The following is a 20,291-nucleotide window of genomic DNA, read 5'->3' on the forward strand; positions in this document are numbered from 1 at the left end:
TGCACTATTATTCTTCTTCCCTGAAATGGGGACCACTCCTTCTGACTCCACCCACCAAACAGATATCCAAAAATGTTCACTGTTATGGGACACAAACTTTTTTTTTTAAGTTCCACAACCTGAAGTGTCCAAGGGTAGTTATACTGGGATATCATCTATATTTAAAGTAGAGAGTGTTACAGGTTTTTCCCCTGGGAAGGCACGGGATAAAGATGGGAAGGGGAGTAAATGTCTTAACATGCTCTTCTGCTCTAAACTAGTATGGCTCCTCCAGAATATCTTTCCCACTTTTCCTCCTCATTCTTTCCTCACTGTCCTCATCTTCTCAATATGGTCAATAGAGAGAGGCAAGAGGACAGGTGGTCAGAATGAGAATTTCTAAGAGTAAGAGTTCACAAAAAGGAGAAACTCTTCTGTTTTTAATCCTTCTCGTCTCAAGCACTGAGTTAAATCAAAACTTTACTGCATATTCTTTTGGAAGTCAAGTGGATTTGAGGCATAACTGGAGAAAGAAGTTAAGAACAAATTCCACTATCGCATTCTGCAGTCACTGGATCTGTCCTCCCTTCAACAATCTATAAGCCACACTCAAAATCAGGCCAGCCACTATCTCTATTTCCACAACAAAACCAGTCTTGGAGACACTAATGCTCAGTGTCTTCACTTGCCTATGTTCTCTGACTGTCGGTTTCCCAAGGGTAGGAGGTATGTCTCACATCAAACGTTTCCCATGTGCACAATTTCCCAAGGGTGACGGTGTGTTGAGATGTTCATCTCCTCAACACACAGGACTGCCCAGAGGGCCTGATGTGGCAGGACTCCCTGGCAGGTGATTTCTGCTTCTATATTTTCACTTTCTACGTGTGCCTTGATGTGGAACAGGCTGAAAAGCCTTGCTCCATGCATCTGTATCACTGTGCCTCACACAGGGTCTGGCAGCTTAGAAAGCACACGTTTCCTCAACTGATGAATCAATGAATTTCTTTGAGTAATTTTTATTAAATGTTGAAAGCATTTTCTCTCTCCTATTTCCTTATCTTGAGGTTTGTTTTTTAAACCCCCTTTCAGAGCTGGGTGGGGTCGGGGGGTAGGTAATCAAAATAAAACTGTAATGGCTGTGGGGGAGATGTAAGAGGAGACTTCGGCCTATTTTTTTTAATGCAACTACAGTAGTGAGCAACTTATGAACTTTCAGGACTTGCATTTTGCCAATCACTAAATGACAAGAGCACCCAAGAGAATCAGTTGGTAAAACAAAATCAGTGTTTTTGTTTGGTTTGTTTTATGACAGCTGCTTCTGGTAAATAAAGAAGCATCCTTTTCACCTAGAGGTTTCCAAATGTGGTAGTGGAATTCAGCAAAGCCACTTCATACCGCCCCACCCCAGGACTCTCCAGACTATTGTCTAAAACATAAAGGTTTTGCTAAAATAACAACCACTGACTTATGACTGGTAGAGTACATTAAAACTAACATCCTAAATGAATATCTAAATTTTCAGTAGTGCTTGGTGGAATGAAAAGACAAGAAACCCTCTATCTTTTTTATACTTTTACCAGCTTTCCTTTCACTTGTCACAATTTAATATAAATCTGATAAATAAATACCAATATACAAACTCTGACTCTCAGATGCAATGTGTTAAGAATAATTTTCAGGCTCTGAATGGATTTAGAAAAAAAACAATGCCTCAAAAGACACATGTAAATGCAAGATACAAGCCGTACTGGCACAAGTACCACAGTTTTGCCAACCCTGACTTAATATGTTCTCTTTCCTCGTAGCTCAGTGGGTAAACAATCTGCCTGCAATGCAGGAGGCCTGGGTTCGATTCCCTGGGTGGGAAAGAACCCCTGGAGAAGAAAATGGCAATCCACTCCAGTATTCTTGCCTAATATCTCTAACATGTACTTCTCCCCACAATTCAATCTTATTTGAAATTATAATTATTACAACTACTTTACATTTGTATAACACTTTGTTTCTTATGATGCTATAGTAATTCAAGTCACATATTTTGCTAAGCAAATGTTCTGTTCTCAGACAGGGTCCAAAGTTTATCATTTTTGATTACTCTCTCACTGATTTTTTTTCTATTTTAAATACCCAGTTTTACCAAAAGGACTAAAATGTAAACATCTGTGCCATTAAGAAGTAAATGGAGGGGGACACAAACAAATAAACCCAAGAAATAAGAACAGACAAACAATGCTGGTTTTTCTACCCAAAAACCAGAGTGTCAAATCAAGAGTGTTCTGATTTCTACGTTTCATCCTTCAATTTTGCCTTTTTGGTTTGCTAATTAACCCAAACATCATAAGCATTTATTTTCTAGAATTCATTTCCCAGAAGTAAACTAACTATAAAATAGAAATTCTGTTAAGTAGCAGGTCTTCTTAATTTAACTTGAGATGGTGACCAAAATATGAGCAGAAGTGTGACACGTCACCTGATCTGAAACAGGAAAGAGTCCAATTAAACCTCTAAGGTTCCTTTCCCAGCAACAAAACACATTTGTATTTTAGCTTTCCCATATCCTAAAACAGTCTGTGCTCTTTCAAGATTTGCAGTTTAAATTATAATGAGTTTGGCAGGAATTGAAGACGTGAACGAGGATGACTGATGAAAGTTTATAACTTCTTGCCCACAAAAAGGTGGGAGTTAATTAATCTTATTAATAAGAAAATGAACATTTATAAGTCTTAAAAGGACAGTCACTATGTTTTCATTATGCTATACATAATACAAAATAACAAGCTTTATCAAAAAAGAAAAAAAAACTATTTGTTGAAGGGGGAATGTTCTGATTTCCAATAAAAGCTCAAAACAAAACAAAAACACTGACAACTCTATTTGCTTCAACCCGCCACTGCCAGTTTATCTTGGCAGCCCACAGAGAAAAGCAGATCTATTCTTTATTGAAAATCTACTAAGTATCTGACCATATTCTAGGTAGTTTTTAAATACTGTCATTAGGAATCTTCAAACCTCCTTATAATTTAGATTGTATTATTGGCAATGGCAGCCCACTCCAGTACTCTCGCCTGGAAAATCCCGTGGGCGGAGGAGCCTGGTAGGCCGTAGTCCATGGGGTTGCTGAGAGTCGGACACGACTGAGCGACTTCACTTTCACTTTTCACTTTCCTGCAATGGAGAAGGAAATGGCAACCCACTCCAGTGTTCTTGCCTGGAGAATCCCAGGGATGGGGGAGCCTGGTGGGCTGCCATCTATGGGGTTGCACAGAGTCGGACACGACTGAAGCGACTTAGCAGCCGCAGCACTCTCAATTTTGGAGAAGGAAATGGCAACCCACTTCAGTATTCTTGCCTGGAGAATCCCAAGGACAGGAGTCTGGGGGGCTACAATCTATGGGGTCACAAAGGAGTCGGACACAACTGAGCAATTAAACAACAATTCTCAATTTAATGATAAAAACTAAGACCAGGGAAAAACAGTTTATTGCACAGACAGATTACTGCTTAGTTCAGCAGCTTAGTCTGGATTCAAGAGCCCAAGTTTCACTCCAAAGCAGGTGGCGCTACCTTGGGTAAAATAATGGTCATGGCAGTCAAAAGACCACACTAATTAAGATACATATTAGAATAAATGAGACACTCTGCCTGCCTTAAGGGTCCTGGGGAGAGGAACATGCTGGCTAGTACCTAGCAAACAGGAGGCACTCAAGTATGTCTCAATGAATGAAAAAAAAAAGAATAAAATGTATACAGGTAATACAGGATAATAGCAGAGATACTAAAAACATAAGAGATAGAGAAGCCTTATCTTCCTGTTGAGATGACAGATCAATGTGGTCCACAAATTAAGAGCCCTAACATGCATCTCTAGGTTAACTATAGCTGACCACAGGAGCAGAAATGGTGGTAACAGTAACAGTATCAGCAGGTAACATTCATCAAGATCTAATGCTTTACATGCACAATCTCATTTAGTCCTCACGAAATTCAATACAATAAGTGTTCAGTTATTATCCCATTTCACAGATGAAGGCATAGCTTAGGATGATTACGTAATTTTTCAGGGTCAGGTTAAGCAGAGAATGCAGAATTTGAACCACCAGCCTGACTTTAGAAATGTGAGCTTAACAAACACGAATGAAAATAAAAGACCACCAATTATTTTCAAGGCTCAGCAAAGCAAACTTGATTATAACACGGAGATCTTTTTTTCTTTTTTTTGGTAACCTGAATTGTTGTATTTAATATATTGAGTTGCATCAGTAACTGGTTGGTTTCAGTTTATGTCATCTCTACTTCACAGAGCAATTTCTAAAGGAAAAACCACAAAAGCCACTATGAAAATCAAAGTTGATAAAAATAACCTTCTGACAAAACAAATTAGCATTTCAAAGAGCAAGACCTGTCCTTTTAATATACACTTGAATAATCCTGACTGCCACAGCAAAACAGGAAGATTTACATCAGCAAGTAACTGATGACATGGCTTTTTGTAACATCCCAGAAGTAGCCACAAGAAGCACATGAATCTGTGAGCCTATTACTACCAGGATAAACAACCTGATTGCAATTATGCCACAAACCAAAATTACTATTTCGTAGACTTTAAAAAACATATCCAGATGAACAATAAAAGCCAGTGTTTCTCATATTTAAGAGTATATCAGAATCATTTGGGGGTCCCATTGAAACACAGCCTACTGAGTCAACACCCAAAGTTTTTCATTCAGTAGGTCTTGGTAGGTCCAAGAATTCACATTTCTAAGTTTCCAAGTGAAGATGGGGACCACACTTTGAGAACCACTAAGTTAAGCAATTCCATTCCACAGGTAAATTTCATTAGATATTTCTGGATGTGATTTATGGCTTACATCCTGTTTAACAATTATGATGCAGTCCAGCTTAAATATCAACTATTTTACAGTTTCCCTATGAAGAGAAAGGTTTTGCTCTCAAAAACAAAGCCCTCTCTTCCAAGCTCTAAGATGCATAAATTGGCAAAAGATTACAATTAAGCTCAATTTCAACAGAACCACCACTATAACCACTCCATTACTGGTTCTTGTCTTGTCATACTTGCATTATTATGTTTTAGCATTGCTGCTGCTGCTGCTAAGTCGCTTCAGTCGTGTCCGACTCTGTGTGACCCCATAGACGGCAGCCCACCAGGCTCCACCATCCCTGGGATTCTCCAGGCAAGAACACTGGAGTGGGTTGCCATTTCCTTCTCCAATGTGTGAAAGTGAAAAGTGAAAGTGAAGTCGCATTACTAGACCTGACTAAAGCACAAGAGTCCCTTGGACTGCAAAGACATCCAACCAGTCCATCCTAAAGGAAATCAATCCTGAATATTCATTGGAAGGAAATGATGCTGAAGCTGAAACTCCAATACTTTGGTCACCTGATTCAAAGGACTGACTCACTGGAAAAGATGCTGATGCTGGGAAAGATTGAAGGCAAGAGGAGAAGAGGACGACAGAGGATGAGATGGTTGGATGGCATCACCGACTCAATGGACATGAGTTTGAGTAAACTCCAGGAGTTGGTGATGGACAGCGAGGCCTGGCATGCTGCAGTCCATGGGGTCACAAAGAGTTGGACACGGCTAACCAACTGAACTGAACTGACATTCTTAAGAACCAAAGCCAAAATTCAGCTACACCCTTTACTCACTGTCTTCCTGTAAAGACATATATGACTGTGAGCATCATTCTCAGATTGTTATGTATCTGTACTAGCTTATGGAAGTTTCTCTTTCTGGCTTACCCTGGAAGTTTCTCCCTGGTGAAGAAGGGAAAGGAAAACATTTTGGTCTGAAAGACAAAGTCTGTGCCAGTATAACAGCTGCCAAAATAAATACAAAATTTGAGATGCCCCAGAGCCCATAATTAATCAAAGGTAACTATGACAGTTTTAATCCAAAATTTGCCAAAACATAAATATTTTCTTGGATTAAATATTTAAGGCCACAGACATCAAAATTTGACAATATAGTCAACTTTCAAGATTCCACTTTCAGATCACCCTTCCATCCCTATGCAAGCACAAGTCCCCTTTCCCCATATCCGCCAAGCACACTGACAACCCGTATTTATGAACAAGGTCTGTGATGGCTACCCACTCCCTCCTTCCCTGGACTGTGAGCTCCACTCATCCCCAAAGCTACAGACTGCAGCAACTGTGCAGCACATAGTAAGTCCCTCATCATTGCCACCATCATTATTAAAATGGTTACATCCCTTCTGGCTCTGTGTTGTGTCTCAGATAAAAGATGCACGATCTCTGTACATTAGTTCCTCACAACCATCATGTAAAGTGAGTACAATTATCACCCCCATTTTAGGCTTCTCATGAAGCTATGAGAAGTTAACCACTTGCACTCAAAGTCACCAAGTAAGTGGTGGAGTCTACTTCATAGCAGAAGCTCAGAAAAGTGGTCCGTTATTAAATGAACTTTGTCACAACCTAGAAATTTCAACCTCTCAACACCTGCAAGGTATGAAATCCTTCACTGTATACAGGGTCTGTATGCAAAGAATAAGTATCAGAGGTTAAAGTGAAAGAAGTAATTATATCAAGTAGGAAAAACCACGGTTACTAGCATCTCATATTTCTTAGCAGGGTCCCTCTTCAGTCAGTGTTTTCTCATTATGAACACTTTATAATGAGGCAAACAGTCTTACAGATCTTAGGCTACCAAGTGCTTCCTAATAGAATAATAAACTATAACAAAATGGATCAATGTCTTTAGTATATTACCCTGATTGGATCAATAGCTCCATTTTCTCCCATGTGAACTGATGAACCAGATCTCTCCAGAAAGCCCTTGAGAAAATTTGCTTTTATTCCACCTTTACTAAATAAACCACATTCATGTTCAGTGTGGCTCAGAGGTTAAAGCGTCTGCCTCCAATGCGGGAGACCCGGGTTCGATCCCTGGGTCGGGAAGATCCCCTGGAGAAGGAAATGGTAACCCACTCCAGTATTCTTTCCTGGAGAATCCCATGGACGGAGAAGCCTGGTAGGCTACAGTCCACAGGGTCGCAAAGAGTCGGACACGACTAAGCGACTGAACGGATTAGAAATCCTTAAAGTGATAAATATTTCTTGTCACCACTTGACTGTATTAAAAAAACAACTTGGCATTCTAGACTTGATTAGTCAGTTCCTAAATCAATAGACCCCTTCTTCTTGTTAACCATTTGTTCATTTCCACTTTACCTGGCAGAGGAAAAAAACTAAAATCTATTCTAAGACTTGTGTTTAAATCACCACTTACTAGACAAGTGGTCTTGACATCATATCATCTCTGAACCTTGATTTCATCAGTGAAATAAGGATCTCCCTTACTTCACACATCTCCCTTATAAAACTGGGCTGAGGAGAAATGAAATAAAGTCCATAATAGACCACGCACAATACTCACCAGTTAGGAGATCCACTCAATAAACACTCCCTCTGCTCCTTCTCTGTCCAGTGCAATGGCACAAGAGCCCCAAACCAACATATTAAATTAGGTATTGTTTATATCTGAATAATTCAGCTGTTCCATGCTACTTCCTATAGCTCATTTTCACAAAGAAACAAAAAAGCGGGGGGGGGGAGGGGGGAGATCTTTCGTACCTAATATGCTATTCGGGGCAAGAGATCATTAATTCAGGAAAGTGAGTAAGTTCTACTAAAACTCAGGCCATACCTCTATCTTTGGCTGCTTACTGGCAGTCAGCATTCCTCTGCTATGTATCTCCTGGGTGTGATCAGGGTACAGAGTCATCAGAGAGAATGGTCACCCAAATACACAATCTTTATTCCTAACGAGGCTTGCATCCTGTAACCCATACAATCCATAACATTTCTTCTATTCCATGAGCCTTGACCATAACGTCAAAAGGCAGCCTGTGCCCACTGTCAGCCTCTGGGCTCTCATAGCTACCACACTCATATCCTTAGCTCTCCAATGTCTCCTGAGCAGAAGGCACTTCTCAATATTCAGGCACAAAGCAAGAGGTCACCGACAGTTCAGTTCATTAGGAGGAGAGTGAGTCTACCTTGGTCATGTGCTCCCACCATACGGTCCATAGAAAGCACAAAAACATTTGTGGGTTGATAAACAAGAGATGAAAAAGTGTGATGCAGTCCAAAGGCCTGCAAAAGATCCCAAACCTTTAAATTCCCCTTAAAAACAAAAATAATGTCCTATTCTCTCTCCTTTTGGAGAGCCGTCTCACAAATTCACAGAAATATAAACCCGGGAGAAAGCTGAGATGGTATAGAGAAAACTGGACAATCTCTCCCAATATCTGGTCATCAGCGGATATTCTAGTGTTTTGTTGGATCTCTCTCCCTTTTCTTTGACAGACACATGACCACCAGCACCCTTCTTGTCTAAGAAAGGAGATGTGGCCAATAGTGGCTTTTTTAGATTAGCATCAGGTTGAGCAGTAAAACAGGCTGGGCAGGTACAACAAAAATATGGGCCTTGCCTCAGTTTCTCACTGCTGAACTATAGTTCACAGCTATGAACTACAGTTCATAGCTTTTACTAAACAAAATTATAGTTCAGCTTATAAAGTTCTTCTTTAAAGTTAAGCTCAAATTACCACACAACAGTTAAACAACAGTTTTCACATCTTTTAGAAACACATTCTAAACCACTTACAGATGAAATGATACAGTACCTAGGAAATGCTTCAAAATAACATGAAAGCAGGGAGAGAGGGTTAGGAAGATAGATGAAAGAGGACTGTCAAGGAGCTGATCCTTGTTGGAAGCCAGGTGACATGTACATGGGATTTTGCTATATACTCTATTACTGAATATGTTCAAATTTTTCCATAATAAGAAATTTAAAAGACTTGGGGGTGGGGGGAGAGACTTTACCCAAACAGGAAACAAACAAAAAAACCAGTTGGTCACTAAATTTTCCAGCAGTGTTCAAGAAAATGAGAGCATCATCTGGGCTGATTCCCTAATGCACTGAGTTTATTAAACAAAATTATAGTTCAGCTTATAAAGTTCTTCTTTAAAGTTAAGCTCAAATTACCACACAACAGTTAAACAACAGTTTTCACATTTTAAGAATCTGTGCGATTTCCAAATTTTGAATTAATATTTCTAGTTGATGACCTTCTCTCTTATACCAACAATCTTTCTGAAGCCAAATATTAGAAATACTTCATCTTATTTCAAAAAGACAAGACAAAAGAAATGAGAAAATGAAGGATCAGGAAAGCTGAGTAGCTTACCTTAGGTCACAGAGCTAGCAAGTGGCAGAGCCATAGCTGAAACTCAGATCGGACTTCCATACAAAAATTAATAGCTTTTTCTGAGTAGTAACATCTTACATCAACTTTTTTTGTTTGGTTCTTTTTAAGGTTCTTATAGACAGTAAGGCTACAGCAATGATTTTACTGACCAGCACCAGATGCATTACTCAAAAACATCTGCAACAACTATTATTAAAAGTATGTTGTATAATGGGGCTACCCTGGAGGCTCAGACAGTAAAGAATCCACCTGCAATGTGGAAGACCTGGGTTCAATCCCTGGGTTGGGAAGATCCCCTTGAGGAAGTCACGGCAACCCATTCCAGTATTGTTGTCTGGGGAACTCCCATGGACAGAGAAGCCTGGCAGGCTACAGTCCATGGGGTCACAAAGAGCTGGACATGACAGAGCGACTAAGCACAGCACAGCACATGCTGCATAATATTTAAATATAAACATGGGTTTAAAATGTATAATACTGAGGGATTAACTATAACTCATTATAGATCTGCAAGAAAACAATGATTTTGGATATGTGTGTGTGTGTTAGTCATTCAGTCATGTCCGACTCTTTGAGACCTCACGGACTGTAGCCCACCAGGTTTCTCTATCCATGGGATTCTCCAGGCAAGAATATTGGAGTGGGTAGCCATTCCCTTCTCCAGAGGATATTCCCAACCCAGGAATCAAACCTAGGTCTTCTGCATCGCAGGTGGTTTCTTTACTGACTGAGCCACCAGGAAAGCCTGATTGGGATATACCTGGCAACTATTCAGCAAACAGTAACTGCCCAATCTAAATACTCTACAATATGAAAAATACATGTTTAGCTTAAGACTTCAAACTTTAAAAATTCAGTTTAAAAACATGAGAGAGGACCTGTAAGTGGTCCTTGACATATAATGAGACCCGAATTCTGTGACTCACAGGTTAAACTTTGCCTTTTATGGTACCATTTTGTCACAGAATTTTAAAAAAGCACATGTGTATAAGTGTATATTTATAAATGTTAACCATTAATAAAATATTTAAAAATGCCATTTATACATTGTTTCTGTTATACTTAAAGCTTAACCTGTTAGTTTCCCTTAAAGTTTAAATAACCCATGGATTAAGATGAAATATAACTATTGGGCTAGCTTTTAATAGTTTTATAATGAGAAAAAAAGCAGGTTTAGTATCACTCAAAGATTAGAACAGATCAGAAATAATTACAAATCAAATCGAAACCATGTTTATGAGATATCCAGTCCTGTGCCTAGCTCATAACATAGCATGTTCTCAATAAATGTGTTATATTCGCTCAGTTGCATCTGACACTTTGTGACCCCATGGTCTATACACTCCATGGAATTCTCCAGGCCAGAATACTGGAGTGGATAGCCTTTCCCTCCTCCAGGATATTTTCCCAACCCAGGGATCAAACTCAGGTCTCCCGCATCGCAGGTGGATTCTTTACCAGCTGAGCCACCAGGGAAGCCCATTATACAAATTAATTAAAATATATATTAAAAAAAAATTTTCCAGGATAAAAGTTAAAACATATCCAATATAAATCTATGGTACCTTTCCTGTCTCTTAACCAACCCCATCAAAGTACAATCTCCTTTAATGTATACAAAAACAATCAAATGTAAATTTCTTAAAAATAGGCAAAATCTTTTCGACTACTGAAAGAGGCAGACTGTTATTGCTAATAAAAGTTTAGGTATATAAACAATTTTAAACTCTTCAAGGAAACTGATAATTCTGCTAAATGTTTCATCTGTCCTGGGTTGCATCTAGCTATTTAAAAGGAGTATTCTGATGAAATTTCCTGACAGTTCAGTAATTAGGACTCTTCCCTTCCATTGTAGGAGGCATGGTTCAATCCCTGGTCAGGGAACGAAGTTGTTGCATGCCAGGTGGCATGGCCAAAAAAAAAAGACATATTCTGAGAAGTGTAGAATATATGATAAGATACAACACTAAGAACTGCTCAAAAATCTGTCATAGATACTGAAGCTTTTTGTAATTACTTGAATTTCAAGATTGTACTCAATAGTAGAGATTTTAATTTTATTTTAAATTAAACAAAAAAATCTAAGCTACTTAATCGGAGAAGGCAATGGCACCCCACTCCAGTGTTCTTGCCTGGAGAATCCCAGGGACGGGGGAGCCTGGTAGGCTGCCGTCTATGGGGTTGCACAGAGTCGGACACAACTGAAGCGACACAGCAGCAGCAACAGCAGCAAGCTACTTAATATGGCCACATAAAGTACCTCACAATAACCCTTCACTTATAGGTACTAATATCTTGATGAGGTACTGTCTTCCCAAATTTAAGTGACTTTTTCAAGGTCAAGCTACATAGAGATCAAGTCAAATTTAAGTCTGTTTGGATCCAGGACCTGTGCTTCAGTATACTGTATTTTTGGCCTCACACAATGGCCTTTCTCAGTAATAATCCAAGTGTCAGTTTCAGAAACTGATTAAAAATAGGATCTATACCTATATATTTCCATATACTAAGAATTTTCTAAAAACTTGGAAGTGGAACTCCTTCTAATATTATAAAATATTATAATATCATAAACTCCTTCTAAAAAATTATACATTACTATAAAAACTACACTTTAATTTCTGTAAGAACAATTTTCTTTGAACAACATAAAATGACTTCTGTCAGGAAAAATGAAAATGAATGCTCATGTTACAAGCTCCCTGAGAAATGCATTATATATATTATCTATGTTGGGACCAAAAACTAAAGTACAACATAGTGATGAAAAAAATGTGATAATGGTACTTCAAGCTTATTTTCCCTATAGCAAGAGAGAGAAAGTCATACGGAAAATAAATTTAGACTGCAAAATTCAAAACAGGCATATGTTAACTTTAAGCCTACTTTTCCATTTCTTTCTTATGAATACCAACAAAAACTATTCTCAAAAGCATAAACTCATAAACTAACAGCATCTTTCCAATTGCAACTAGCAACACAACCACATGCACTAAGCTCGCAATAAATAGGCATTTCCTGAAAGATGTTGAACAGTGTGTTGATCATATTCCATGGCTTTTCTGAAGACACAACAGAAAATAAAAATTTTCAAAACTACCCTGCTCAAGTTTTGATTTCATCATGAAAGCAATTAAACTTAGTTAGAAGGCTTTCTACAAAAAGGAGTAAAATTGCATCTGGTAGATTTTTCCCAAAGTTTCCCCAACATATCAATTCAGCTGGAGCCAGACCATCCAATCCATGCTTTACAGTTAAAAATAATGAGTTTCCCCTCTTCTGATATAAGTAAATATAATAAGTCAAAGAAAATGCTTCCTATGCAAAGATCTCTTTTGGGACTACATGAAAACAAAATGTAATGTAATAAAGTTGCACTTTAGATAATTTTAATAATTCACCATGACTTTCGGACATAAAGCAATGCAGTAACTTTCTGTTTTCAAATATAAGATGCCATGTAGAATTTTGTAGATCAATAAACTGACAACACAAGTAGAGTTATTAAAGTGACATGAATTATTTTGCCTGGTTAAGACAACTTAACAAATCATGGTGACCAAAGCAAATGGACGCTAAATCCTAAAATGTCTCCCTAATAACCCAGTTTTAAGATCATTTTTGCGACAGATTTTGTCTCCCCCCTTTCCTTTTGTTTTCTTTTTTGGCCTACTTCTTGGTTCCTAGCTAGTAGAGATGGGGGCGTAACTGAGCTGAATATAACAGAATACTAGAATCTATAGCACACAATTCTCATTTACTTCCTGTAAGGACAGAAGATCTAGGCACCCCTCCAAAAACGTGCTATATTCAAATATAATTATTGGCAGGTGCCCCAGTACATTATTTGGTTTGGACATCAGGATTCCAGGATGTGTTCAGCAGGACAGGTAGGAGTCTTTTCCTCTTGAAGTAAGGGTCAAATCATGCCTTTAGTCACAAGATATGGACCTTGTTTCTTCATTTTGAAATTAAGACAATAAAACTAAACCTCATAGGGTTGAAAAATCCTATATAGGAAGTGAGATAACAAATGTGAAAGCACCTAGCTCAGTGTCTGATATCTAGCATGTACTAAAAACAAAAAAAAACACTCATTTGAGGACTATTATCTAAGTTTAATATTTTGAAGTTGACAAATATATTCTACTACTTTCCACTTTCAAAACTTTATAATTAGCTTTTGATCATCAGATATCAATTATTCACTGCAAAAATTTTCTTCTTACCTACATGCTCTGGCAGGCATTTATTACCCCCACCCCCCAACTCATCTGCATCATGTCTACATGAAAAGATACTGTAGTATAATGGTTAAAAGCCTAATCTCATGTGTAAATAGTAATAATAACAATAATATTTACTTCATAGGATTATTGAGTGAAATGAGTTAATACATGTAAAAACAGATTATCATAAGTATGCAGTTATTAAATATACATTAGTTATCTGAAAACTGGATTTGAGGCATGTTATCTGAATTCACGTAATGAGAACTTTAACTCGCTTCGGCAGAACATATACTAATACAAAGAAAATGCTAAGATATAATGCCTGTCATATCACTTATTTAGAAGAAAATTCAATATTTTCAATCTTTGCTCCTGGTTCCATAAACATGGATAAAAGAAAAGATTAAGACTGGCCAACAAAAATTAATTTAAAATGTCATAATGAATTTTAATTCACTGTATGTGCCCAAACCTGTTTTACATTTGTTTACATTAAACAAATGTAAAAACCATTCTGATTCATTTCAAACTAAAATAAACACTGCCCAGTATTAGTTACATTTCAGGTAAATTATTTCTTTTTAATATAATAATTCCATGCTAGACTTTGAATACCAATATTATAATATAACCATGTAAATTCTATCCTGTAATTTCTGCAGTAAATTTTAAGATCTCTCTATAACAACTAAGAAATTCTTTTTAATAGTGACTGTTGAATTACTAATGTCTAAAACATCTTTCCTAAAATTAATAGTTTAAGTTAATAAAGTTAAATAAGATAACAGTGTTTAGAAAAAAGTATGGACTGTGATTGCAGCAGTTTAAATTTCACAGTAGCTTGCTTTAGGATCATAAGGAACTTAGAACCCCTATCACCTAGGTCACCCCCCACGCCAATTTTATGAAGAAATTGAGGCCCCCAAATGCTATGACTTTGATAGGGTGAAGACCGCAAACTAGGTGTCTGAGCTCCCAGTCAAATAAATGTTCCTTCAAATGTTTTCATATCAAATTTAGCCAAGTAATCCGTATCAACTCAAAATGGTATTTTTTTTTAGCCAAAATTTTTTTCTAAAGAATAGTTCTCTAAACACACACACATACACACCTCTGCATTCATGTAAGCAAGCACCAAGGTACTCAGTTTACTAATTTCTTATATTTTCAAAACTCAATTAGGAATTTTTTCATAAAGAATTTTTTCAGATCACTTATATTTATTGTGACTTTCAAATCACCCTTCTCTCAGCTCCCCACCTCCCAACCTCTCTCTCTTCTCTTCTCTCACACACAGAAATACACACATTCTCCTAAAAATGGTGGGGACGGTAAACAGAAATCAACAACTTAGTTTCTAATCCTACCATATTTGAACCAGGTATATTGACTCTTCCTTTTTTCCACTCTCAGCGTTAACAGACAACAATTCTAAGGGAAGAGCTGGCTTCTAACACTATCTTTTAGTATCAGTCTTAGTCTGCTACATTATTATTTCATGCATCAGCTTAATCTCTTAGGAAATCATCTGACTGAAAAAACTTCACGTTAAACAAATCTCATCAGCCCCATGAAAATATTAATAATGTGCATATACGTATAATTTAGTCACTTTTTGAAATTAATTTCCCAAAGCAAATCTTTATCAAAAGTCGGTAAACTGAGAAAGGAAAACAAACTATGCAGTCACATAAATCATTCTGTCACTTGATTAGTAGAAAAATAAAGAAAAGTATTTTCAATTGTGAGCTAGTCTTAACCCAGTTAAAATGTCGAGAATGCCATCTTAGATTTTTTTAAATTTGGAATATATGAATAATTTGCAAAAGTTACCTTTGCATTAAACTTCCCTTAAATTTATGTTCAAAGGACTATCAAAACCAACTTTTTAAAAAGACTTCATGGAATTGCCAATGTTTCAAACAGCCTTTTACCTGATCACTAAAGCATGAAAATTCCTCTCTTCAGTTTGAGTAAAAACCCTTTCTAAAAACAAAAGCCAACATCTTTTTTCAACCTGGGCAAAAAAAAATATTTAAAAAAAATTCAAAACCAAGTTTCACCTGAATCCTTAGAAAATGGATATTTAATTCCTGGGAATGACACAGGGTTCTCTTAGCAAATTTCCCTCCCTCTGAGCAAATTATTAATTAAAACAGATAATTCCACTTATGCTGACATCACGTCTGGATACAATACAACTATTTTGAAATGTTTAAGCCTTTGCAGAAAGATCTCTAAAATAACTTTTTAGATATAGCACAGTATGTTTTAATCCTTGCATTTTAGCCTAGAGTTTGTACATCAGCTGTGTGCTCTTGGGCAAGTTATTATATCTTGCTGATGCTTGATTTTCTCATCTCTAAAATGGGGGTAATAATAGAACTTACCTTGTGGGGTTCATTGTGAAGACTGATTCAATGTTAGCTTACAACCCATATAAATTTCCTGAACACTTATAAATGATCATACCCCCAAAGAAAACAAATTTAGTAGGGCATCTGATGCTCAATTAACTCTGAAATTCCCTTTATATATATCAACTAGACTGGCTGCTCATTAATTCAAAAACATCAAACAATGTGACTATTGGAGAATAAGAATACACTGGTGGCAAAAAAGACAAGTAATCTTTGTCTGGACCTATCTTTAGGAACGGTTTAATTATCTACACCCCTAGTGTTAACACTGGGAAATAAACAAATGGGTGAAAAGGCATCATAAAGAGTCACTCTGAGACCAACAGTTTCATAGTATTCAAAAATAACTGGGGATCAAGAAAATATTCACATCATTTCTTTAGCAGTCCTTACCAACACAAGGCAAGCCAGAATTTGCAAAAAGGTTTAATAGGAATTTCCAAATTGATGAGTGCAAACTGTTCAGACTGCATGGTTCAGAGAGGTTTCAGGTTTAAAATATGACCAGAGAGAAAACTATATTTCAGTAGTTGGTTTTCAGCGAATCACTACCTTACAGTGGTGAAAAACAAATTTGGGAGGGTATACAGTTATGCATATGGGCAGAAAATGCTAATCAGTTTCCATAATGAAATATATTTATATCTACATTATTTATTCTCACTTAAATAAGTAGGGAAAAACCTACCACGATTTTCTTGTCAGGCTAGAAAGGTACTGCAGTTAATAATCATGACATCACTAGTTACCTGGTATTCACAATTATGCTAATTTATATGGTTATCTATGGAAAGATAACAATTAGAAAATTACAAAAAAAGAACAGCTGAATATTTTATTCCAAATTACACGGCTGTCCTGCCAAAATAATGTCTGACAATGAACTCATTTTCTAAGAAGAGCTCTGATATGAATACAGACAATTCAAACTCTCTTAGTTACATAGATATTACACCACGCAGTTTCCTTATTTCACCTTAATCTATTAATGGAACATAATCTTACCGGAAAAGGAAAAATGTTGTCAGCCCTGTTCAAGCTATCTTCCATCCAGGATTTAGGAGCAAAGGCAGAGCTGGGACGAGCATACTTCTGGAGCTGAATATGATTGCTTGCAAAATTTTTCTTCAAAGGCGAGATGGAGTTCAGGGGCGTTATTCCTCCATTCAGCCCTCTACGGTGATCTCGGCCTTGGGAACCTCCCCAGCCACCATATCCACCACCTCCTGGGCTCCAGGAAGAAGACGGTGTAGGAGAGGGACTCTGGTAGCTGCTCCATGGAGAAGGGGGCTTGTTAAGATTATTTGCCAAATGAGGCAGCTGGTTAAAAGCAGCATTTCTATGTGTGAAAGGTGGGGGATGGGGACTGGCAGGAGACCTCCTTTGCTGCTGATGCTGGCTGTGATGATGTTGGAAATGAGGGTGATGAGGGTGGTGCTGTGAGAGAGGCCCAATCTGAGGAGAGAAGCTGCCTCCAAAGCCAGGGCTGACATGATGGGGGAAATTTTGAAACAACAGAGCACCGTTATTAGCTGAAGCAGCCGGGACCCCTCCCTGGTGAAAGAAACTTGCATCCTCATTGATGATTGTAGAGGAGGAAGGCGCTATCGCTGCTGACCAGTTACTGAAACCAGTGAGAGAAGATGCGCTTGATGTCAAGGGTTGAGTCGAAGTACCTAGCCCCGTGGCTTCTTGATAATCAAACCCTGTCAACACTGGTGACTCAATTCTTATTTTCTCCTTCCCGTTGCCATTTTCTGAAGAATTGTCCCCTTGATTTTCTTCAGATTTAGCCTTCTCAGTTTCAGGCAGTATTCCAGCTTCCTGACCTGGACTGGGGGAGAGCTGCTGCTTTTCCAAAGGGTCTTGCGGTTCCTGTTGCTGACTTTTTGCTTTTTCTGATCCCAAGATCTCATCCTGAATGTTATGGGTAGCCGGAGCAGGAAAGAGCCAAGCTGACCCGGCACTGCTGCCATTGGCAGCTGTGTTATTATTTATAAAAGCAGCAGGGCTGGGGGTGGCATTTTGGTGATGGTGTGGAGGCTGCAGATGTGGATGGAATCTGACTGGAAAAGCAGATTTATTCCCAGTATTGCTTTGCACTAGCACTCCAAACCCGTAATCCCCCATTTATTATTTTTAGGCTCAGAATCTTAAGATAAAAAACACAACCTGGTATCTCAAGCCTTTGTATCCTCTACTCCAAATATAAGTTGCTTGTTTGAAACGTCTTATTTTTAGCTAGCTCAAAGATGCAGCTTATCACCCTAAATAGTTCAGATTTGGAATTCTGGTCTCTGAAAGAAAAAAAAAACTAAAAAAAAAAAAATCTTAAAACACTGACAAGAATCCAACTAGGCTTATTTCTAAGAGGGAATAAAAACGAAGAGGGTAAAAATCAAGTCTTTGGTTAGTAAAATAGGCGCTTTCTTTTTCCAAAGGAAAACGTACATGAATGACAAAAACACAGCTTCTCAAGCATCTATGGATGTAGAAGAATAAGCATTGCGAGGAGTAAAAATATATATATATATAATTTAACAATCACATATGGTCTTCTTCAGCAGTTTAGATTCACTCACATAAAAATTAGAATAGGGCTAAGAGGAGAATAGGTTCTTTTCTTGGCAGCTTGGTTAAAAAAAATCAGGAATAATTTAAGAACATTATATATTATATATTTATATATATAGATTATATTAGGTTATCTAGGGTGGGGGGCAAATTCCTGGTTGCGGGAGAGGAAATCAGCATTGACTAATGGAAAGATGATTGCAGGAAGGTTTCTGCTCTTCCTGATCCTGTTTCTGCTCTTTCACGGGGTGCAGTTTTGGCCTCTGGGGCTGTTCTTGAAGCTCTGGGTGCAGATCTTGCAGCGGTCGCTGTTCCTGGGCTCCCCCTGGCCTCCTCTTCCCCATGAAATGGTTTGGAAACACACCCGTTTCTCCCTCGTGGGGGTGTCGCGATCAGGATGGATTAGGGAGACTCGACGAGGACAAGCTGGCGGCCCGGGGGTGCGGGGACCAAGGGGGCGACCTGGAAGGTCCTGCGGTTTCGGCCTCTTCCCCTCTCTGCGGCTCCGGGGTTTTTTTCCCTCATGGGACCCAGGGGCGGTTTGTTCAGTTCTCTCAGTTCGATTCTCCGCGGGGGGGTGGGGGGTGGGGGTGGGGAGGTGCGGGGGGGGGGAGGGAGAGAGAAAAAAAAGAAAACCCCACTAGCTTAGTTGTTCTAAAAGAGAAGGGCCTCCCCCTTTGCTCTCTCTCTGTTTTTGCCCCAAGATTTTTTTAAAACTATAATTTAGAAGGCTTTTGTTTCTCCTCACGGTTGCTGGGCCGTCGTCGCCGCCGCCGCCGCTTTACCCCGGTCCCGCAGTCCCCGCTGTCGTAGTTGCGAACTCCGCCTGGCTCTTCTTCTCTCCTTCTTCCTCCTCTTCCTCTTCTGCTGTCGCCGCCGCCGCTGCTGCCGCTGCTGCTGCCGCCGCCGCCGCCGCCTCCCGTTGCCCGGGTCCAGCAGCCGCGGCTGAGTCCTTCTCCTCAGGACCTAGCCGAGTGAAATGACAACCAGCTGGAAAGACCGAGAGACACTTCCGGTTCGAAAAGGGAGGGGTGGGCTAGGGCAGACACCCCGCCCACCTACCTAAAGGCCAATAAGCTGCTAGAATTCAGATAAGGCCACGCCCACGACCCAGGTGCCCTCCCAGGAAGGTCGAAAAGTTACGTCGGGAGACGCCCCTTTCGTCTGCGCCTCGCCCAGTGAGGCCTGGAGCCTGGAACTCGCTCTACTACCCAGAGGGAGCCCAGCGAGTCGCCATCTTTAGTGTGGGCAAAGGACTACTGCGCTGTTTATTTCGCTTGACCACGCTCTGCAGGAGGAGCGTACAGGGACGCGCGGAGGAGAACGGATTTCGCTAGCACTGTGGAAAAGAGTCCAGGAGTAGGCGATCGGAGTTGGCTACCCATGAAACCGCGGATGAACGGGAGGACTGCCCAGAGTAAACGTGGTTCCCCAGGCATCTCGTGCTTTGGCTCGAGCTCCGCCCCAGAGGGATCTGGAAGAGGAGGCGGGTTTTACCAGTTGCTGTAAGGTGCCTAGAATTGCGTATGTGCTTATCCTGAAAGTGGATGTTAAACGGGACTCTTCCTTCACCTTCCATCCCCCCACCCCCACTTCTCCTGCTTGGTTTAGGTCCCGTCCGGTGCAGTATTTCAGGCGTAAAGATACAGCTGCTGTCGGCGTCCGTGGCCAAGCCCTCCTTATTCCTATCCAACGTACCCTACCCACTTATTAGGGAGACATTTCCAAAACGAAGAATCTTAACCAGGATTGTCACCTGTTCTGCTCTCTCTACGACTGCCCACTACCTCCTTGAAAAAGAACAAACTATTTATCCTGATATT

General features: G+C 39.3%; 1 protein-coding gene across 3 annotated transcripts in view; it reads right to left on the reverse strand.

Moving 5' to 3' along the window:
• Positions 1-19,444, reverse strand: part of CPEB4 (cytoplasmic polyadenylation element binding protein 4) — a 71,300-nt gene extending 51,856 nt beyond the window's left edge. For all 3 annotated transcript variants that reach the window (XM_055421846.2, XM_055421845.2, XM_055421844.2), the window contains exon 1: positions 16,900-19,444. In XM_055421846.2, the coding sequence (XP_055277821.1) occupies positions 16,900-18,024 (1,125 nt within the window). In that variant the 5' untranslated portion in view covers positions 18,025-19,444. The remainder of the gene's footprint in view (positions 1-16,899) is intronic.
• Positions 19,445-20,291: the final 847 nt, after the last annotated feature.

Source organism: Moschus berezovskii, chromosome 18 (genome assembly GCF_049115385.1).
Source record: "Moschus berezovskii isolate FMDL1 chromosome 18, NW_MosBer_1.0, whole genome shotgun sequence".
Classification (NCBI taxonomy): domain Eukaryota; kingdom Metazoa; phylum Chordata; class Mammalia; order Artiodactyla; family Moschidae; genus Moschus; species Moschus berezovskii.